This window comes from Salvelinus alpinus, chromosome 38, assembly GCF_045679555.1.
Source record: "Salvelinus alpinus chromosome 38, SLU_Salpinus.1, whole genome shotgun sequence".
NCBI lineage: Eukaryota > Metazoa > Chordata > Actinopteri > Salmoniformes > Salmonidae > Salvelinus > Salvelinus alpinus.
This window is the reverse complement of record NC_092123.1, coordinates 10682744-10706174: the sequence shown is the minus strand read 5'-3', so window position 1 is coordinate 10706174 and position 23431 is coordinate 10682744. Positions and strand designations below refer to the sequence as shown.

The window sequence follows — 23431 nt, the reverse complement described above, 5'->3', positions numbered from 1 at the left end:
AGTAAGAATAGATGAAAACCACATTTTTCATGTTGGTCTTAATTTAAAGGTTAGGCATAAGATTATCAGTGTGGTTGAGGTTAGGGTTAAAATCACATTTTAAGAAGAGCAATTGTAGAAATGGGCGGGGTTTATGACTTTGTGGCTGTGGTAACTAGTGACGACCAGTAACATCGGTACTTTTTTTTTGTTATCCATGACGGGCCTGCGTGGATCTATGCGCCTATCCATACCCCGTGATCACCAAAACAACATAACAAAGTGGGGGAAAAAATGGCGAGCGGAGAGGAGGCTAGACGCCCCTCTGTTTCTTCCTCTTCCGTCCTCGAGGACCTGTTCCCTGCCGGAGGATCAGAGCCAGTATGCGGGGATGGGAACCCTGAGCTCGTGCAACTGCGAGAGCGTCTCCAAGGCTGGCTATCGCAATATGAGCCTTTGCTGTTATGGGTGCAGAGGCTGCTTGTTTGGGAAAGGCCGCTCTACAGCATCTTTGTTGCGCTCACGCTGAACACCTTGTTCTGGTAATGCTAAATCATTAGTAAGAATCACTCATGTAATCCGTTATGTTGCACTGAATAGGAAGATGCACTGTAGCTACTGTTGTTTTAGCTTGGTAGTAGTAACGCTAGCTAGATACTTGCTGTAGTGCAGCTAGATTGAATGACAGCGAGACATCGATAATCCCTTGGACGATAGTGACGCTAGCTAGGTGGCTATTTAACGCTGTCAATTGGTAGTTTGGTATGCCAAAATGTACCCTACTAGTATCAATTAAATTATTAACGTTTAGCCAAATACCATACATTAGCTACAAGTTAGCTGTCTTTGAAATAACAGTACCTAGTTGACAGCTGTCAAATCTACCTACCTTGCTAACAAGACTTTTTGGAGCGTTCAGATAGAATTGTGAAAATGTATAACAAACATGCCTCTCCGACATGTAGACCAAGGAATCATGATGGCTGTATTCATGGCATGTATATCTGCAACGTTTTGACAACTGAACGTGGCCAAGTTGACAGTTCTTGTTTCATGTATTGTCCTGAACCAGGACAGGGGGGTAGCTGACAGCCTATTCACTCTAGTGGCTAGCTAGCTACTTAACGTTAGTAAATAGCTAGGAACATTTTAAAATGGCATGGGTTGTTTTCATGTGTGTTTTACAGGCTTCTGTCTTCGACGTCCCTGCGTCCTCTCTTCCTCCTGAGCCTTTCCATTCTAGGGCTCATGCAGCTGGAGAGATGGAAGCATAAAATACCTCTTACAACCGGTAAGTAAGTTCATAGTAGGTGCATGCATGCATTACTCATGCCACACCCACCCCTGACCCCGGGGGTCAGTGTGAAGTCTGAAATGCTAGTATAGGTCACGCTTTGATAAGATGGTTGAATGATTTGGATTGGATTTTTACATGTCATTGTTCTGATGACTTTGATTACCAAGCCTATTCTATGAGGTCTAAAATGTATTGTTGATGATGTTGGACTTAGATGAAAAAAATCTCTCCTGTCTACTCTCTCCACTACAGTTCAGTATCCTGAGGCTAACCCAATGGAAAGGTACACATCTTGACTCAATTAATGGTCCAATGCAGCTGTTTTTAATCTGTGTCAAATCATTTCTGGGTAACAATTAAGTACCTTAATGTGATTGTTTTTTCAATTGAAATAGTACAAAAATAAACAAATAACTTCTTAGCCAAGAGCGATTAATCAACAAGAATTTAGCTAGGACTGTCTGGGAGTGGTCTGAGTGGGGAGGGGAAATGTAACATTAGTTGTTGTTGGCAGAGAGGTTTGGAACTTTTTCTTATTGGTTTATTCATTCAGTTACTGCATGGAGATGTCACCATTGAAGGCTGAAATTTCAGGCAGTCTTTTCAAATGGCTCTTACACTAAAAGGGCATTATCATCATTTGCACAATATCACAGTATTATTCCAACCTCATAGTGTGGAAATGTGTATATAAAACAGAGGAAAATCACGATTTTTGACTGTACCGGGCCTTTAAACACATCCTACTCCACCCTGCTCCTATAACACCTTCAAGCACTTTACTGTTCTAGTGACTCATGTGATTATTCAGGTGTTTTCCCTACTTGTTTGGTGCTCTGTACCTGTCAATAGCACCAGGGCACATATTTATAAAGAGTAGTAGAAGAGCTGATCTAGGATCAGGCTCACCCTATCTATTATTATAAGCACTCCTACTCTGAGACGCTTGAAGCTTTTTAGGTCTGGCTTAGTACTGCTTGTGTTCATTTGTTAATCCCACGGACTCTTTCTCTGACTGCAGAGAGACCATGAATATGCAACCCCGGCTCCTCAGCATTCCAGAGCTCAGTTTCCACCTGGTGGAGAGCTACCTCTACTGCTGCCTCTACGTCCAGGAGATGCTGCAGTACAAAAGGCAGAACCACGGAAAGGTATGTTGGGTTTGATGGCGGCTCAGTGGGTTAGAGCTCATTGCCTCCAACATCAGGGTTGTGGGTTCGATTTCCACGTTGGCCACATATACTGATTATGTCAGCTGGTATCTGTAGGTTGAAGTGTATTAAAGCAGCTGCTAAATTACCATACTGTTAAGTGCCTCTTTTCTTACATTTACATTTAAGTCATTTAGCAGACGCTCTTATCCAGAGCGACTTACAAATTGGTGCATTCACCTTATGATTTTTCTCCCTCCAGTTCTGTGCCATGATGTGCTGTGGTTGTTCTGTGCTCGCCGTGGTGGGACACTACGTACCAGGAATCATGATATCCTATATCATCGGTGAGCTGCCTTGCGTTTTCAATCCTTTTTCCTTGTTTTTCACAAAGGCAACCAACCAACCAGTATGCCAATGGGTGTGGTTGTCTGTAAGAAAAGCAGTGCTACTGCATAACAATTGCCAACCAAAGTTATTGCCAATAACTTCTAAATGCAACCTTCATACCACCATTTATAGTGTTGCCATTCCCCAACCTAGAAATGTATTGTGATTTGGCCATTTGTGACGCTCGCTATTCCAGGGTCGTAGTCAATAGTGCACACAGTAGTCAGACATTTGCAAAGTTGTAGCGTTTGGAGTAAATGGTTTCGCTACGGTGTTCACTAATGAATACGACCCTGAAGTATATCCCTTTCTCTGGTTAAACTAAAGATTGTCTGCATTCCAAATGGCACCCTATTCGCTATATAGTGCACTATTTTTGACCAGAACTCTATGGGCTCTGATCAAACGTAGTGCACTATGTAGGCAAAAGGGTGCCATTTCGGATGCTGCACTTGCCATGGTGAGTCAAAAGCCACTTAAGTGCCATGTTGGGGTTGTTTTTTGTCCTGTGCCCAGCGCTGAGTGTGTTGGTATGGCCTCTGGTGGTGTACCACGAGCTGATCCAGCGGATGTACACGGGCCTGGAGCCCATCCTGATGAAACTGGACTACAGCATGAAGGGAGACACGCAGCACCACAAGCACGATAAGAGGAGTGAGTTTACACTGTGTGTGTGTGTGTTTGATGGTGCATGTGTGTTTGCCCTGCCGCCATTCACGTCACCAGGTCCCCTCTCTGGCTGTGAACACTGAACGTCAGGGTTGCCTGGTGTTAGGTTCTAATTCTCCGAGTAAAACACTCAACAGACATGATGAAAGCTTAACCAAGTTTATTCTGCCCAGAGGGTCAATATAGCTGCATTCAGACAAAAACATTTTCACACAAGCACTGATATTTAACCGTTCCTCATAGGCGGAGTCTCCTCCAACACATCTGTACAAACAATTCTTTACTGCTAGGCATGACACTAGTGATACAGGCCATGAACTTTTATTTCTCCCTTAAGGTGACCTGACCTCTACCCCCCCATCACTAATCCATGGGTCTCTCCCCTTATCAATGCCTGCCACATGTAATCGATCCCTGCACTCAACACGTTCCAAGCTTAATTGCACACACTATATACCTTCCTCCTATAACCATTAACTTGTGGTGTAGACCCTCTAAACCTCAGCACTCCATCAGTGACATGAATAAGTTTATTTCCTATTCTCAGAACCCAACACTGGGAAATTGTTCTCCTCCCGGTTTGTGCCACTAGTGTGGCAGCTGGAGCAAATGTATTTTCAGACATGTAAGGATTAGGGTTTCCACGGATCCTTAAAGGTCTTAAATTGTGCTTTCAAAGGTCTTAAATGCAACAGAGATGACTACAGTGTTTCCGTTAATTGTTGCCACCGCGGAAAAACACACAATTGAACGTCAAGTAATACTCTTTCAAGACCTATTCACATGTGAGCCTCTGTGTCGCATCGTTGCCAGAGAGAGCAAGGTAGCCTATGCCATTTGATAGACGACACTAACTAGAGCTGGGACGATAAACCGAAAATTAGACGCCCTCCTCGTACCGAAGCAATTTTGCTTATGTTTGTAATTTCGGTGATTAGGCTACACAACAGTCCTGCTAAAACCATTATTTGATTAACCTGCTTCCTGCAATGAAAGTATCTGTCCTGTCCCTGTTTCGCTGCTGGCTCTCACTCCCGCTCCCCTCTTTGCACACAAGGGGAAGGGAGAGATGTATTCTGATAAGCGCAAGCACACTGAAAGTTGAGCAACATTTAGAAATATAATTGCCTGAAAGACAGTTTTTCAAACAACTACTGTTACTGTTGTTAAAAGAGTCTCAGCTTTATTTGAGTAACACTTATTTTGGAACTGTCAATATAAAGGAAAAAAAAACACTTTACAAACGCAGTATGTAATTGAGATGATTCCCCAACGGAGCGGAGCGCACCATTTGCGATGAGTGCATCAAGTAGGCTACCAATGAAACGTTTTTGTAGGACATTACATTTACTGTTCGATCAATTGCGTGGCTAAAGAAACAATATCGTATTTAGATTTAGCAATCTCGCTAATGTGCTTTGAGTTCCCACTTCCTCAGTTGGTAAATGATGTAGCTTAGTCTATCACCTAGGCCAATATGTACAACAAATATACAGGAAAATTCACCTCTAAAGAGACAAAAATATCAAATTATTCTGGATCCTATTTTGAAAAATTGCACATAACCAAGTATAACCATTGGATACCTGATTCATTTAATGAGGGAGTTGTTTTCTTCACCTTTTTGGTTGTAGTCTGTTATAGCATAATACCCCCAGAAGAGCTACTGTGTGTGTAGACATTTGTTCCAGCCCCACTCTAACAAACCAGATTCTACAAATCGACCTTGTTAAGCTGACTCGGGTGTGTTTGAGCAGTGCTGGATCAAAAGCCTGCACACCTAGTGGCCTAGCTCTGGTTGACCATGTGTTTTATATAGTAACAGTGCTGTATATTTGACATTTTTTAAGGCATTTTTTTAATCGTTATGGTATTGAGTATCAATGTACTAAGCTGGTATTGAAATAGAAGCCAAAATTCTGGAAACTTAGTTGATGATTAGTCCATTGGGGTAGCCTAACAAATGCAGATGGGCAACCCCATGCTTCAGCCACCTAGTCTAGCCAGTAGCCACTAAACTACTACATTCGTCAGGCTCGTTGCTGAAATAGCACACCTGCCTGATAATGAGCCACCTTTGAAAGAGACAGCCCTAAAAATACGACTGTTGCTTAAATGGGCTCATTTCTGGAGAAGTATATTAGCTGGTGTGGCGCGCGCAGACCTCAATTTGTATTAAATTGTACGCCAAGTGACATTTTAAATGTCTTAAATTCAACTTCTTGGATCCTGCAGTTACCCTTTTAAACTGTGTGCGTGTGTTGCAGAGGTGAAGAAGGAGGTGGAGGAAGGGGATGAGCCCAGGGCTGAGACAGAGAGCGAGAGCGAGGAGGAGCTGTCCTGCTTTGCCCCCCTGGTAAGCACCACATTGTCTGCCATCTTGCACCAGGGCACTAGAACCGTGTGTTGTTTGTGTGGACATATTTACCTATACTTGTGGGGACCAGAACAAAAAGTGGACCAACTGGGGACATTTTGTCGGCCCCCACAAGGGGAAAAAGGCTATTAAGGTTAGAATTAGGGTTGGGGGCAATGTTCCCTCAAAAAATGTTGTCACTGAGCAAATTTCAGGTCTACTATCGAAAACAATGGAGAAAATGACATTTTAACATGGAAATAGCTGTTCTATCATTCAGCCTAGATTCCATGAGACTTGTCAAATCATTTTGCTGATTCAATGGTTTGGCTGATTCAGAATTAGAGTGTTGCGTGCCGATAATCTTTCCTTTCTCCCCAGCAATATGCACATGTTCACTTCCCCTTATGGATTTGAAAGGAAATGAACGTTAATGGAAACTCCCTCTAGCCTATACCTTTAAATCCAATGCTTTTACATATGTCTGGAATAGAACAAGCGCACACTTCAGGAGGAATGAGAGATTATTTGTACTCAACCAAGATATTCCCCTCAATGAAAGGCTAAATATTTGTTTTAGTTTTTTACAGAATGTGGTTTAATTCATGTTTGTTGACATTTCCTCACAATTGAGAGGATAAGAAAATATTATGGCTTGACTTTGTAATGACCTAATTGGGCTCTAGAATGGGTTCTGTCGAGAGCCTTTCACTAAAGAGCAATGGTGATGTCATTCAATTGTACCATGTCATTGGTCAGGTGGATGCAAAGACCACAGCCCTGGCAATGGCCATCACCGACTCGGAGCTGTCTGACGAGGAAGCATCCATTTTGGAGAGTGGGGGTTTTTCCGTATCCAGAGCTACCACCCCACAGCTCACAGACGTCTGTGAAGGTAGGTACCCAAGCACAGCAGGCCCTTCCTCCAAAGTATCTGTCCTGTGCAACTTGGATTCAAAAGAAAAGGAATGGTGTGTATTCATTAGTGCAAACCGAAGCAAAAATGTTTTGCCTCATTAAAAAATACTCGCCTAGCGTGTTGTTATTGTCGGTCAATCAAAGCGGCACCACAGTCAGAGGCCCCATGTGTAGCAAATGAAGTGGGAGATTTCTATTCAATGCAAAATTGAATTGGGTTACAATGATCAACCAACTGGTAGGCTGTTGTCTCATATGAATGAAGTTGTTGTAAACAAGGATGCCTCAATTAGCCATGCTATTTTAGCTAGTTAGCTGGCTAATTTAGCTGGCTACTGGAGCTAGTTTCTTTACAAAGATTAGATGCAGTCAAGACAGACACTAGCAGATGGTATGATAGACAAACTTGTTGCTGCCATAAGTTATCTAACTAAGCGTGTGTCGGTTTGCCAACTTTCTCTCCCTCCTCCGTGCCCCACACAGACTGTCACACACACCCTGCTCCCCTATCGCCCCTCCCCCACCCTTCTAAGCAGAGCGCAAGTGCACCGGCTCTCAAGTTACGCAAGCAGGTCTCCATTGAAGTTTTAAAAATAAGTCTAAATACATGTTTTAAAGAGTATCTGAAGAAAATAAATATTATTCTAATCGTGAAATCATTTCAAATGCCCGTCCCTAGCATATAACCCGATGTTAGACATACAGTTGAAGTCGGAAGTTTACATACACTTAGGTTGGAGTCATTAAAACTCGTTTTTTAACCACTCCACAAATTTCTTGTTAACAAACTATAGTTTTGGCAAGTCGGTTAGGACATCTACTTTGTGCATGACACAAGTCTTTTTTCCAACAATTGTTTACAGACAGATTATTTCACTTATAATTCACTGTATCACAATTCCAGTGGGTCAGAAGTTTACATACGCTAAATTGACTGTGCCATTAAACAGCTTGGATTATGTCATGGCTTTAGAAGTTTCTGATAGGCTAATTGACATAATTTGAGTCAATTGGAGGTGTACCTGTGGATGTACACTGCTCAAAAAAATAAAGGGAACACTTAAACAACACAATGTAACTCCAAGTCAATCACACTTCTGTGAAATCAAACTGTCCACTTAGGAAGCAACACTGATTGACAATAAATGTCACATGCTGTTGTGCAAATGGAATAGACAAAAGGTGGAAATTATAGGCAATTAGCAAGACACCCCCAAAAAAGGAGTGATTCTGCAGGTGGTGACCACAGACCACTTCTCAGTTCCTATGCTTCCTGGCTGATGTTTTGGTCACTTTTGAATGCTGGCGGTGCTCTCACTCTAGTGGTAGCATGAGACGGAGTCTACAACCCACACAAGTGGCTCAGGTAGTGCAGCTCATCCAGGATGGCACATCAATGCGAACTGTGGCAAGAAGGTTTGCTGTGTCTGTCAGCGTAGTGTCCAGAGCATGGAGGCGCTACCAGGAGACAGGCCAGTACATCAGGAGACGTGGAGGAGGCCGTAGGAGGGCAACAACCCAGCAGCAGGACCGCTACCTCCGCCTTTGTGCAAGGAGGAGCACTACCAGAGCCCTGCAAAATGACCTCCAGCAGGCCACAAATGTGCATGTGTCAGCATATGGTCTCACAAGGGCTCTGAGGATCTCATCTCGGTACCTAATGGCAGTCAGGCTACCTCTGGCGAGCACATGGAGGGCTGTGCGGCCCCACGAAGAAATGCCACCCCACACCATGACTCACCCACCGCCAAACCGGTCATGCTGGAGGATGGTGCAGGCAGCAGAACGTTCTCCACGGCGTCTCCAGACTCTGTCACGTCTGTCACATGTGCTCATGTGCTCAGTGTGAACCTGCTCTCATCTGTGAAGAGCACAGGGCGCCAAAGGCGAATTTGCCAATATTGGTGTTCTCTGGCAAATGCCAAACGTCCTGCACGGTGTTGGGCTGTAAGCACAACCCCCACCTGTGGACGTCGGGCCCTCATACCACCCTCATGGAGTCTGTTTCTGACCGTTTGAGCAGACACATGCACATTTGTGGCCTGCTGGAGGTCATTTTGCAGGGCTCTGGTAGTGCTCCTCCTTGCACAAAGGCGGAGGTAGCGGTCCTGCTGCTGGGTTGTTGCCCTCCTACGGCCTCCTCCACGTCTCCTGATGTACTGGCCTGTCTCCTGGTAGCGCCTCCATGCTCTGGACACTACGCTGACAGACACAGCAAACCTTCTTGCCACAGTTCGCATTGATGTGCTATCCTGGATGAGCTGCACTACCTGAGCCACTTGTGTGGGTTGTAGACTCCGTCTCATGCTACCACTAGAGTGAGAGCACCGCCAGCATTCAAAAGTGACCAAAACATCAGCCAGGAAGCATAGGAACTGAGAAGTGGTCTGTGGTCACCACCTGCAGAATCACTCCTTTTTTGGGGGTGTCTTGCTAATTGCCTATAATTTCCACCTTTTGTCTATTCCATTTGCACAACAGCATGTGACATTTATTGTCAATCAGTGTTGCTTCCTAAGTGGAAAGTTTGATTTCACAGAAGTGTGATTGACTTGGAGTTACATTGTGTTGTTTAAGTGTTCCCTTTATTTTTTTGAGCAGTGTATTTCAAGGCCTACCTTCAAACTCAGTGCCTCTAAGCACCGGGGTGGCAGCATCATGTTGTGAGGGTGCTTTGCTGCAGGAGGGACTGGTGCACTTCACAAAATAGATGGCATCATGAGGTAGGAAACTTATGTGGATATATTGAAGCAACATCTTAAGACATCAGTCAGGAAGTTAAAGCTTGGTTGCAAATGGGTCTTCCAAATGGACAATGACCCCAAGCATACTTCCAAAATTGTGTCAAAATGGCTTAAGGACAACAAAGTCAAGGTATTGGAGTGGCCATCACAAAGCCCTGACCTCAATCCCATAGGAAATTTGTGGGCATTACTAAAAAAGTGTGTGCGAGCAAGGAGGCCTAGAAACCTGACTCAGTTACACCAGCTCTGTCAGGAGGACTGGGCCAAAATTCACCCAACTTATTGTGGGAAGCTTGTGGAAGGCTACCCAAAACGTTTGACCCAAGTTAAACAATTTAATGGCAATGCTACCAAATACTAATTGAATGTAAATAATTTTCTCTACTATTATTCTGACGTTTCACATTCTTAAAATGAAGTGGTGATTCTAACTGACCTAAAACAGGGATTTTTTACTAGGATTAAATGTCAGGAATTGTGAAACTGAGTTTAAATGTACTTGGCCAAAGTGCATGTTAACTTCCGACTTCAACTGTATGCTGTTGACTCCTTCCTCATTCACTATATTTCAGAATTACATTTTCACTGCATATTAAATGGCTACTCAGGATATTGTAGATATTCACTCGCAAAAAATATCTTGCCATGTGCAGGCGAGCTTTAAGCTGCTGCAATGTGACAGCTGCTGGACCAAAACGGCAGAGAAGTTCAGCCTTGCGATTCACATTCTTCGAAGTCAACCCAATATTGCGATTTACTTCACGCATTGCTGACTACCTTTAACCCCATCCTCTCTCTCTCCTGTGACTGTTTAGACCTGGACCAGCAGAGTGTGCACAGTGACCCAGAGGAGGCCTTCCTAAGGGACCTACCTGAATTCCCCTCGATTGACGAGTTCCCCATCGAGCACAGCCTCCTCCACTTCCCATTGCGTGGCCCCGGTCAGGGCCAAGGGGACAGGGCCGCGGCTGGGGGAAGAGAGAACTCGGAGGGGGAGCCCATGAGCCCCGCCAGCCTCCTCATCCAGCACCTGGCCTCCCCGCTCCACTTTGTCAACACACACTTCAATGGACATGGACGGCCGCCAGGTGGGGACCAGGGACCACTGCTGGGTGCTGGGAGAGCGGAGGTGGTGGTGCATGGGGGGGAAGGGGAATCTCAGGCCCCGAGGCAGTCACTGGAAGCCCTGAGTGAGGAGATCGTGAACACGGCAATCTCCACCGTGGTGCAGAACACTCTGTCGGCCCTGCTACGCACCGACGCAAGCAAGGGCCCATCCATCGCAGATTCCCTGCCCACCGACATGCCCCCCAGCGCCCTGGAAAGCCCCCCCGCCCCTGTCGCCGAGACAGAGGAGGCAGAAAAGGACCAGGATGTGGTCGCTGCGGAGTCTGAGAGGAGTGCCGAGGAGATGCCGGATGACATGTTTGTACCGACCGAGGACGAGGACTTTGAGATTCTGAACCAAAGTGAACTGGAGCAGATGGACGAGGGTCTTCTCAGTCCTGATGGACAGGGGGTAGTGGGAGTGGCCACTCCCGCAGACACACCCCCATCTCCAACGCACCAACCGGAATCCTTCTAGCGTCCTCATCACCGCTCATACCCTACTGTTTTTGTTTTATGTAGATATACAGATATATATGTACACTTATCAAAGTGTCTGTGGTTAGTGGCAGTTGGTTAGTGATTGAGATCACTGTGGTTGATTCTGCCATCACACGATCACTGTGGATTAGTCCAAATGGCACCCTATTCCCTTTATAGTGCCCTACCTTTTACCAGGGCCCATAGGGCTCTGGTCAAAAGTAGTGCACTATAGCTGTAATAGGGTGCCATTTGGGATCGAACTTGTTGCTTGGGCTTGATGGCACCTGTGTTTGACAGGCTTTTATTGCGTTTAACCAAGGGAACAAGCCATCTGAGTTTTGGGAGCTACTAGTAATATGTTTGGGTGGCAGGAGAACGGTTTGGTGGAGCTTCGTCCCAGATATGTTTGTGCTGTATGTTGTAATGCCAAATGGAGTTGGGTATATTACAGCACAATCTGCAATGGGACCAGCCTATAGGGTTCTACACCCACCCTTCTTGAAGGAAATGATTAACAGATTATATGTAGATGGATTCTTTGAGAGAAAGATAAGGTTTTTGTTTTTGATTATATTAATATATATGATAAATTATTTTATTTAATGGTCAGTTTAATGGAAATCTATTGTCGTCATATGGGAATTTGAAAGTAATAAAGATTCTCTATGGTCAGTAACCCAAGTCGATTCTACAATCTGCAATGGATTTAGATCTTTAGCAAATCACACGTTTTCATCATGTAGGCACAAATACGTACATTTGGGAGTTTTATTGAAGGCAGTTTATTAACCAGCAACCCCTCAAGTAAGTTCAGCACTCAATTGTGAAGTCTCCCAAACAAAACTTAGTACTGTAGTTATTAGCCATACACAAAGGATTTATGCCATCTATTTTAACCATCTATTAAAATTACATTTCAGATTCACAATAATAGGTCTTTGAAATTTAGGGTGTATTGGACATTGTAGGCACAAATACGTATGTTTGGGAGTTTTATTGAAGGCAATTTAATGACCAGCAAGCCCCTCAAGTAAGTTCCACACTCAGCGAAATTGTGAAATCTCACAAACAATAATTTACAATAGATCTTTGAATTTTAGTGTGTATTTTTTTATTTATTATCCTCAAACCAGGTGATGGTAAAAAATATTTCTTTACCCATACAAAACATACTTACTGTGGTATGCTGACAACCTTTTCAATTGCTCATCGTCAACATCTCAACGGTCTATATTTTGTTAGTTGTATTCTGTAATGTTTGTAAATGAATGCAAGTGCTACTTCACCACCACCAATTGCTTAATATGTGTACAACTTGAAAATGTTCTGGGTACTTAATACTCTTGAAAATCCCAGACCTAGGGCAAAACATTTGTAACACTGTGGGAGGCAACCAGTCTGTCTAGAGACTAGGTACCTAACATCTAAAGAAGGTTCATAATGCAGGTTTTGTCATGGCAATCCCACATACAACTGCCATTCGCTATGACAAATGATTGAAAGTAATAGGAATACATGCATTGCATTATCTCTGTCAAAAAGGTATGTTACCTAGGTCCTATGTAACAATGATGGGAATTCTTCATTTCATAAATTGGTTACTAGTGGGAATTCAGCTCAACCCTCAACTTAACTAGGGACAGCTTTATTGCGAGTGTGCCTATCTGATCTGAATCTCAGGAGTGGGATGTACTTTAGTTTGTGCAATGGAAGATACTGTTGCACATAGAAACTAATATGTAGATGCAAATTAATGAGGTAGAAAATGGTGTCCACCAATGTTTAGCCTAAAGTTCCCCAACCCAAGTTGTCCCTGTGCACTGTATTGTAATATAGACCAACCTTTTTCCTGGCCAATGCCTTCCAAGCACTTCTGTAAAAAGTTTCCCTCAAAATGAGAGCAATTTAACATTGCATGTGAAAACCAAGCATTAAAAATTCAACTTGGAGGGAGCAAGACCTTGGACTTGTAGCAAGCATGCAATTGGTATGTTGCAGCTTAAATATAATTTCTATAACACTCATTGGCAATTTAGTGTGATTTCATTTAAAAGGTCATTTGTTTTACAATAATCCCACTGTAACTAACTATAAAAAGATATTAACAAATGTGTTATAGAAATGTTTGCTTATGCTTTTACTGCTTCTTGATCTATAAAGGCACTTAACAAAAAATGTACTATTGTAAAGAAATGTATCTTGTCTCCTGTTTTTCAGAAACTACTCATCAATTTGATCTTTTACATCTACAAAGGAACACAAACCAGTTTTGAAAATGCTGATAAGATTTATTGCAATTACAAGAGGTTAAACAGTGACAGCAGCTCTTTGTGCAGTGAAAGAGATTAAAAGAACGAACTGAAACAAGGGATGGAATGCAGTTGAAATTGATTTAAATCCCTTTTATCCATCTAACCCATATCCTCCTCTCCCTCCTCTTCAAACTCACCCTCCTCCTCGGCGGTGGCATCCTGGTACTGCTGGTACTCAGACACCAGGTCGTTCATGTTACTCTCGGCCTCGGTGAACTCCATCTCGTCCATGCCCTCTCCGGTGTACCAGTGCAGGAAGGCCTTGCGGCGGAACATGGCTGTGAACTGCTCAGAGATGCGCTTAAACAGCTCCTGGATGGCCGTGCTGTTCCCGATGAAGGTAGCGGCCATCTTGAGGCCGCGGGGTGGGATGTCGCAGACTGCGGTCTTGACATTGTTGGGGATCCATTCGACGAAGTAGCTGCTGTTCTTGTTCTGCACGTTCAGCATCTGCTCGTCCACCTCCTTCATGGACATGCGGCCACGGAAGATGGCGGCCACGGTGAGGTAACGGCCGTGGCGGGGGTCGCAGGCGGCCATCATGTTCTTGGCATCGAACATCTGCTGGGTGAGTTCGGGCACCGTCAGCGCTCTGTACTGCTGGCTACCTCTGCTGGTGAGGGGGGCAAAGCCTGGCATGAAGAAATGCAGGCGGGGGAATGGGACCATGTTGACAGCTAGCTTACGTAGGTCGGCGTTGAGCTGGCCAGGGAAGCGCAGGCATGTAGTGACACCACTCATGGTGGCTGACACCAGGTGGTTGAGGTCCCCGTAAGTGGGAGTCGTCAGCTTCAGGGTGCGAAAGCAGATGTCATACAAGGCCTCGTTGTCGATGCAGTAAGTCTCGTCAGTGTTCTCTACTAGCTGATGCACAGACAGGGTGGCGTTGTAGGGCTCCACCACGGTGTCTGACACTTTGGGGGAGGGCACCACACTGAAGGTGTTCATGATGCGGTCAGGGTACTCCTCACGGATCTTGCTAATCAACAGGGTACCCATGCCAGAGCCCGTGCCGCCTCCAAGGGAGTGGGTGAGCTGGAAACCCTGAAGACAGTCGCAGCTCTCGGCTTCCTTTCTCACCACATCCAGGACGGAGTCGACCAGCTCTGCTCCCTCAGTGTAATGGCCCTTTGCCCAGTTGTTACCTGCACCACTCTGTCCTTTAAACAACAAAAAGTAAGCAATGAGATGTAGGCTAGACATATTACTATGGTAAGGTGAAATGAATTTGCAATTTCAAAGCATTTGCTCACCAAAGACAAAGTTGTCCGGTCTGAATATTTGGCCAAATGGTCCAGAGCGGACAGAGTCCATCGTGCCAGGCTCCAGATCAACTAGAATGGCACGAGGAACATACTTGCCACCTGAAATAAATTAACATACACATTATGGGTCAGCAGCTAATTTGTGACAGATTTTCATGCAAATATTGTCAAATCTGCATTAAGAAAAGATGTGCATTTTCCCACCAGTGTTAAGTTTCCACAACTGACTTGTTGCGGATAAAAATCAGTGTGATAACAGTGCACAAAAACATTTACTTTTTCACTTAAGTTTTCATATACCAATTTATTTATTTTTTTTAAAGTTCAATGTGTTTCCAATCGCATTTTCAACTCTACCGATAGTTTTGTCAAACTGTTGCATTAAATAGCAAATGTTCCTACTCTGGTCTTGGTACATGCACTCTAGCCAACAGCTCGGATACAGTGCGGGTAGGCGAGTCTACATGATGAGATTTATGGATAAGAGTGAGAATATTTGTATTTGTCAAACAGCAGTCATCAGGTCACCAGAATTAGACCCTCTTTATTGGAAAGGAGCATCAAGATCACATCTGTAGCCTAAAACGGCATTGTTTCTCTGAGTCGGAGTGGGAGACCACACACCATGTTGCGTGACTCCAAGTTTACTTCGATATTATGGTTATGTTAAATCTGGGAATCTGGTTAAGAACTTTGCAGACAACGATTTTAGCAGTCTTATGCCACTATTTTTCCACCCTAGAGAAAACGTCCACATCGTGGGCAAATTCTTAGGTCATAAACGATTGTCAGATGTCTTGGCTCGTTCAGTGTGACAGGGTCTAGGTCTGCCGATTTTAAGTACCGCTTCGCACGGTCTAACAAAGTTCTAGCAGTGTCTGAATTTTGGGGTCTTTATCATGTAGTGTGTGTGTGGCTGGTGTTATGAGCCAATCCTAGGGACTGACCAACAGGAACACGGTTGGCACTGAGTATGCACACAATAATACAATTATTGTGAATAGTTAGATTAATATAATAGTTCAATTTAAACATTCAGCCTACATGCTGTGCAAGAACGATTTCCCTAATCTTTTTTACATGAAAGGTCTGAAATCAGGCCCATTTTATTCTGAATTCAGCTTAATCTGAGTTCGGACATAAGGTTAATGTGAAAACTATTTCTAAGATGCAAACTTAGTTTTTCTGAACTCACTTAACTGGCGCATAAACAGAGGCTTGAGCTGCTGGAACATGCCCAGATCAAAATATAAAATAAACTGCTGCAGTTGATTGCAAGCCAATTGCAAAATGTGACTACAGAAGCATATCCTACAATTTGGACAGGTTGATATCAATATTTTAATTTGTTAACATCACACAGTGTGACAATGTGTTAGTTAAAGAGAACACAGCATCATTTTTTGAATACTTGACACTACTACCAGCGCAAATACACTTTAAAATCACTTCAACTCGCAACTTTAATGTTTTATATTTATTCAAAATATCACAATTTAGTTAGCTACCTATGTACATAGAGGATCCTTTCCATTTAGTTACCTGTTGCCTCATTGTAGTACACATTGATTCTCTCAAGCTGCAGATCGCTATCTCCATGGTAAGTGCCAGTTGGGTCTATTCCATGTTCGTCACTGATAACCTCCCAAAACTGCAAAAGTATGATGGAGTGGTTAGTGGCACGTCGGCGGGTAAAAGTTACTCATAGCATTATAGCTAGCAAGCTAAAGTAAGGCGCCGAGCAGCCATCGACAATTGACCAAATTTTACTCTTCATATCAACCACACATTTCAGATAGTTAGCTAGCTAACGCTAGCTTTGGTTAACAAATTGCAAATACTTTAGTTTGGACTTAACTTATGAGCAGGCTAGCGACACAAAGTTAGCTCGCGAACGTTAACGTTAGTTACTTTGAAAATGCAACTGCGTTTGCAATACATTTGAATAAAAAAGTGGCCTTACCTTGGCACCGATCTGATTTCCACATTGACCGGCCTGCAGATGAACAATCTCCCTCATTTTAAAATCGAGTTGACGTGAAAATTAATAAAGATCACTTGTAAACATCTGACAACAACTGTAATCTTTACTACGCGCCTTTTTCTAAGCTTCTACAGTCGAGCGAGCCGTTGAAAGAGAGGGAAAAGTTAGCTTCAGCTCACGTGAGGAATTTGTCTTTGCATGCATTCCATTGGCTAAATCAAAATTACATCATTATCATACAAAGCAATAAATGCTTGGGTGTGTGAGCAACGATGTCTGTGTGTGTATGTATATATATAATTTTTTTGTTTTTTTCATGGTCCTTATAACCCTAGCACAGGCAAAGACAGACGGCCGCCAGCCAGTTTTTTTTTACATGCAGCCAGTTGATAGCGGTGGATGGATAGATATATACAATATGTTGTATTTAAAAATATGTTATTACATGCAGTGTTTACCTATGGACCATGATATAAATAGAATTGCATAATGTAGCACACACACAACATATGTGTGAAGCCATTCCTTTTTGACCCCAATGTGAAACTGCTACTTCACCAGAAAACAGCCCAAACCTGTTGTTGGGCCCTTGTGCAAGGCACTATCCCACTGCTTAAGGGGCACTGCTCTGTGGAAGACACTTTGCTGCCTATAGCCTCTTATGTGTTTTGATGGTTGGGAATTAAAGAATAGCCCACTGAGCCTATGTCAGAGTACATATCCTTTATTGCTGATGCTATATATTGGCAATTGAGAGGCTTTGAAGCCACCGGTCAGCCATATAGGCACTCCCCAGTAGGCAGTCTTCCATAGAAATGAATGGAATTATACAGTATTTCAATTAAATGTTAAGGACAAAATTACTTTTATTTACCACCTATTATTTTTTGTTGTTGTAGTGGGGAAAGTAACATTAGGACCCCCCCCCCCTCAAAAGCTGTCATTTTTTGTTATGTTTAGCACATATATCATTTAAAAGTATGCATTAAGGTGCCTAATATAATAATTGTAAAAAAAACAAATGCAGTCATTTATAAATGCATTTATATAGCTTCCAAATATTTTTTTATATGGGAGGAGTAGCTAGATGGCTGCGCGGTGGCTTCAATACAGCACACCGTCAGTGATCCAGGTCTTATACACACCGTTGCTCTAACCCAGTCCTTCTCAAATAGTGGGGCGCGCCCCCCTGGGGGGGCTCGGAGCGATGCCAGGTGGGCGTGTGACCCCGGGGGAACATGCTTTTTTTTGCCGCAGGGAGTAGTTTTTTTTGCACCGAACAAGAGCACACAGCAGGATATATGAAGTGCAGATAACAAACCCTTAAGAGACACCATGGAAAAATATTTAACAGGGATGAAAAGAAAGGCGGAGAGACGGAGATAATGAGACAAACGTAAGTCTCCCGAAAGCTAAGACGAGGAAATATGACGACGCGTATGTAGCGCTTGGCTTCACTGTGACTACGGTGGGAGACGAGGAAAGACCGGTATGTTTACTGTGTCTAAAAATGTTGGCAGCGGACAGCATGAAGCCAAATAAATTAAGGCGTCACTTAAAGACATTACACCCCAATCACGCTGATAAGCCGCTTGAGTTTTTTCAGCGAAAACGTGCCGAATATTGCCAACAATCGTCCCGCTTTGTGAATGCTACTTCAGTAAACCAGCGAGCACTGTTAGCATCATATAAGGTGGCGTACCAAATTTCTCAGTGCAAAAAACCCCACTCCATAGCAGAGGAGCTGATACTGCCTGCAGCATTAGACATGGTCTCTGTCATGCTGGATGACGCAAGTGCTGCAAAAAAAACAACTGACTTCCTCATTTTGATTTTTTAAAAATCAGCACAAATTGTTTTATTCATTTTTGTCTTATAGGTCAGTGTTTCATATATTGTGCTCCTGAGTTAATGTTGCTGATCAATTTGAATGTATTATTATTTATTGATTATGTTATTTTTCAGTATCAAATGGTCAACAAAAAAATTACTTGAATTGTTTTTTAAATTTCAGGCAAATTGATGCACTTTAAGTCTTTTCTGTTACAGACTAAAAAACAATGTTAATAAAGTTATTCTTTGTTGTAAGTTGATTTATATTTATTTTTTTGTTTTCTTTAATGGAGGATACAATGTTATGCAGAGGTGTACTTATAACAATTTTATAGACAAATGATACTATTTACAGTCGCGGCGGAGAGTTGGGGGGCGCGAAATGTTTACTTCTTCCTGGGGGGCGTAACAGAAAATAATTGAGAAGCACTGCTCTAACCCATGGACACTTGGACCCTTGTCAGACAGACAGACTGCCGCAGAGGAAATGCACGCCATATGTTAGACTTGCAACTCACCACAGGCATTTGCATATTTGAGTCAAAAGTCAAAAGCACTAGGAGGGTGTCAGTGTGAACAAATGGTGAGCTAGCCAGCCCAGTGCTGTGTTACAGTACTGACATGAACACTTGGCTGGTATGCATGAAGACAAGAGCCTCTTGAAAATGAGACATGCAACTCTGCAAACATTCCTCACTAAAACCTTGGAGTTCCAGCCTTTGATTTTTGGATTCACACCCCACCAGTTACATAAGGCTTACAGACATGGAATCTGATAATGGCATGAACTACGTAAAAATAACTTCATAGGTCAAACAATAAGTTGAAGGGGAAGGATGCAGTGGGGAAGAAGGATACAGTGGGGAGAGGGGCAACCAGAAGTCCAGTGATGATGATATTCATTGAGGTCATCACTATTTATTTAGTCACCAAATACATTCAACCTTTAATATGCAACTGAATGTCAGATGTCTTTATCAAAAAGTATAAAGACCATTTTTGTTTATTTTGAACAAACATAACAACTCTGACAGAAAGCGCTTCAGAAAGTAGTATAAATTCATGCAGTGTCTTTTCTTGTCCTTGATGCAAGCTCTTTCTCCTATGGATAGTGTAAACAAAATAGAAACACAAATGGAACATTACTTTGCAATAAAAGGTTCATGAAAAATCAATGAATCCAAAGGAATGAGGGCAATGCAGTACAAATGTTTCCCCTACCATTAGTACAGATCAGGTCCCCCCACAATTGTTTTCAATTGAAATCTTAAGAGGTCCTGGAAAATAATCTACAAACACTGGCACAGAAGCATACTAAGCTATGAGACATGTGATTGCTGTACCTGTGTCCTAGTTACTATACTCACCTCCCTGAGTTGGTCTGCAGCAATCTGCAGTTTGGCCCTCATCTCATCACCAATGATGACATCAGACAACACGGACCATCTACCATCCTGGAAGCTCACTGGCATTGAGAAGACTACACCAGCTGGGAGGTTGTACTGTCCTGCCGAGAGGCCAAGAGAAGACAGATATCAGGGCCTTTATTCATAAAGTGTCTTAGAGAAGGAGTGCCGATCTAGGATCAGTTTGACCTTTTAGACACTCATACTCTTAGGTCACTTTATGAATATAGGCTTCATAGGCAGCACTTATTTAGTATGCTTACTTCTTTGTGTTCTTATTTTTATTTGTTTGTTTTTGTTATACCTTGTGCTAGTTTTAGTATTACATTGTTATTGATTACTGCATTGTTGGGGTTAGAGCTTGCAAGAAAAACATTTCACTCTACTTGTGCATGTGACATTGAAACTTATCCTGGAACACATTATATAAAAATGACTACATAGCCTGGTCCCAGATCTTTAGGTGCTTTAATAGCCAAATCCTATGGCTGTTGTCAATGCTAATGTTACAGCACAAACGGATCTAGGATCAGGCTTAATGATGCAGTCTTTCTATAGCCAAGTCATGTCAATGACTCTAGGAGTCGGCAAGTCTGCACAAACAGATCTGGGACCAGACTAGTATTATTCCCTCCTATCTGCAACTGTCACTATATTGACTTTTGACCCAACCTGTGCTGAGTATGCCTAAGGAGAGGACCTCCTCAGCAGAAGAGTTGCAGTTCCAGGCCTTTAGAACTGCAATGATCCCATTAGTGGCTGATATGGCTGTGGTCCTCTGGGACTTGGAGGCTACAGTGGCACGTTGGGAACTGACCAAATTCAGGAAGTCAGTCTGTAGCCATTTCCTTTGAGAAAAAAAAAAGTATTCAAAGTTTGGGTGTACTATGTGTGTGTTAGAACTAGAGCACTGATGACAGGGAGGTATATTATCAAAACTTAGTGGTATTTTGGTATTTTATGGTAGTTGAATTTAGGTATGAAATAGCACAGGAACAGTAGCTTCGTCCCAGATCTGACTGTGCTGTCTTGCCAAATCCGAAGGACATTTTGGCATGACAATGACCATAGGAGTCGGCTACACAGCACAAACAGATCTGGACTGCAAGAACAGTACAGATTCATTGATAAACATAATTTGGCAATGATGTCTTAGCAATCAGTTAAGTTACCTGTCATATATCATCTTTAGGACTGGCTGAGAAAAATCTGATGGTCCCCAGATGGCCCCTTCGTATTGGAAAACCTTCGCCCTCTGCAGGTCAACATGGGAACTGCCGCTGATGTTGCCCCAAACGATGACATCTGTCACATCTGACGGAGACGATAAAGAAGAATCACTTGAGGGTTTTTTCCAATTTAAGGTGAAAATGTTTATCCATTTTATAGATACATATATAATAGTATATAATGGTAAAAAATGATTGCGCTTCACTTGGAATGACTGGGATATGTTGTTGTTGTCTACTTTAGTTGAATGCACTGACTCAGTCGCTCTGTATAAGAGCAAAATTAATGTAAATGTACAATTTTGATTTGTTACCTGCAGTCTTCACAGATAGCTTCTGTGCAATGTGGGCTCTGGCTTCGTACTCCAGTTGAGTTGCCACGCCGACAAAGCATCCGCTGTCAACCGAGGGAGCGTTCTCTAGCAGAAGGGAGCACTTCAGGTTAACCAAGGAGTTCCCAGCCACAATCACCGCCACGTTCTTGTGCGCCCTTTCGTCGATAAGGCGCCCATACTGTTGGTAACGCTCCGACACATTCCTCACCTTAAAAATAATAATATGGTAATTTAGCAGATGTTTTTATCCAAAGCAACTTACAGAACTGTCAACACTGACACATGTTCAGCGTATGTGGAGTGGATGATACAATAATCCAACCCACAACCCTGGTGTTGCTTGCACCGTGCTCTAACTAACCCAGCGAGCCATTCGAACTACACACCTTGCTTTCTTCCTCGTCCTCCCCTCCACACTCAGGCCAACTGTCATCCAGGAGGATGATGAAGTGTGCTTGTTGGAAGGCCTGGTCCAGCTCTGTGTAGACAGTGACTTTATGGAGCTGTGGGAGAGCCAGGTCCTCTGTCTCCATCCTGACCCCCTGCAGGTCCTCCTCGATGGCCCCCACATCCAACAGGTGGAGGCTGATGGTTGGGGCGTCCCGGAATACCCCAGGGGCAAACAGCTGGGGGATCAGGATGTAGCAGGTCGGGTTAAGAGCACTGCAGGGTAGCAAAGGAGGGGAACAGTGGGTTAAATATGTTTGTGATGTAGGCCTAAAGCCATAGGAGTTGGCAGACAGCACAAACTGGTCTGGTAGATTAGGATGCTTCGCTGCCTATAACTTCTGTACAAGAAACATATTTGAGCCAAACATTTTCAATATTTTTACTTCATATTTTCAATGGCAATAGAAATGTCATTTTCCTTCCCGAATTGACTCAATTGAAATGGAATTGATCCCAGCCCTGCCTCACATTGAGACGCAGCTAGCTACCCTACGTACCTGCTGATCCATATGTGCAGTGGCTTGATGAGGCTCTGATGGTACACCTCCTCCTTCATGCACAGCTCCCGTGTCAGCAGGTTCTCTGTTGCAATCTTCATCATCAGTTCCGTCGTCATATCTGAGGTGATGCCATAGTAAGCCTGGAAGACAAGCAGCACTTTGACATGATTTGATCAGGATGTTTCTATTCTTGCTGAATCAACTGATTGTGGAATTATCAACAAAGTAATAATTGAAACAATGCCAGACTGATTGTTATCTTTGAATAAGGGTGATGTAGTAACATTACCTGTACATGTTCTAGGAAGTCGCTGAAGCCCCCTAGAAGCATTCCTTTACCCCCACGGTTGATCAGTTCCCTCCATATCATGGGGGAATGCTCATGCTGCCAGCCATTTTCCTTGCAAGTGGTTTCCAGCCATTGCTGGGAGGTGGAAAGAGAGGGTGACACAGATTGTCTGGACAGAATATCTCTAGTTTAGGCTACACACTGACAAAGTAAAGAGACCATATGAAAATAGAATTGACTGAATGTAATAAATGCATCTACCTGCCACTCATCGGGGTGCATGCAGAGCGTGTGGATGCTGAACTTTGGCAGAGATCTTTGCAGTAAATCTGCAAGAAGTTCAGCTTTGGCAAAGTACGGGCAATTTGCCTTGCCTGAGAGAAAAACAAGTTGTCATGTACGGAATGTCATTGCCAGCAGGTCATAAGCTCTTCCCATTTAGGTAAGTCAGACATTTATGTCTACATAGCTAATACAACCTAAACTTAAACAAGTCTTACCAGCAAGTACAAATTTTGCCATGTTTGTTGGCCGGATGTCAGTTGTTGCTAGGAAACCAGGGGTGTTATTATAATTGTGTCCGATAGGAAACAGATTTATACGAAAGTCGCTACGTTTAGCTGAATATTTTTTGAATTGTGTAATTAAATATGATATGAAAATTCAATACATATTCACTATAATATTCCAAACAAATTATGGATATAAATATTTAAAATATCAAAGAACTAAAA

General features: G+C 43.1%; 3 protein-coding genes across 3 annotated transcripts; 1 reads left to right on the top strand and 2 right to left on the bottom strand.

Moving 5' to 3' along the window:
• Positions 1 to 198: 198 nt before the first annotated feature.
• On the top strand, positions 199 to 13463 carry LOC139566407 (reticulophagy regulator 2-like). The gene is made up of 9 exons (XM_071387553.1): positions 199 to 521; positions 1167 to 1270; positions 1529 to 1559; positions 2298 to 2427; positions 2690 to 2774; positions 3334 to 3471; positions 5754 to 5842; positions 6602 to 6737; positions 10320 to 13463. The coding sequence occupies exons 1-9, from the start codon at positions 274 to 276 to the stop codon at positions 11087 to 11089; spliced, it is 1731 nt and encodes a 576-aa protein (XP_071243654.1). The 5' UTR covers positions 199 to 273; the 3' UTR covers positions 11090 to 13463.
• Positions 13359 to 17546, bottom strand: LOC139566409 (tubulin beta-4B chain-like). The gene is made up of 4 exons (XM_071387555.1): positions 16635 to 17546; positions 16214 to 16322; positions 14660 to 14770; positions 13359 to 14566 (listed from the first exon to the last, which is right to left on the bottom strand). The coding sequence occupies exons 1-4, from the start codon at positions 16689 to 16691 to the stop codon at positions 13506 to 13508; spliced, it is 1338 nt and encodes a 445-aa protein (XP_071243656.1). The 5' UTR covers positions 16692 to 17546; the 3' UTR covers positions 13359 to 13505.
• Positions 17547 to 18733: 1187 nt separating this feature from the next.
• Positions 18734 to 23251, bottom strand: mdh1b (malate dehydrogenase 1B, NAD (soluble)). The gene is made up of 10 exons (XM_071387554.1): positions 23198 to 23251; positions 22959 to 23071; positions 22698 to 22832; positions 22406 to 22548; positions 21845 to 22121; positions 21438 to 21666; positions 21067 to 21208; positions 20567 to 20742; positions 19856 to 19995; positions 18734 to 19590 (listed from the first exon to the last, which is right to left on the bottom strand). The coding sequence occupies exons 1-10, from the start codon at positions 23217 to 23219 to the stop codon at positions 19549 to 19551; spliced, it is 1419 nt and encodes a 472-aa protein (XP_071243655.1). The 5' UTR covers positions 23220 to 23251; the 3' UTR covers positions 18734 to 19548.
• Positions 23252 to 23431: the final 180 nt, after the last annotated feature.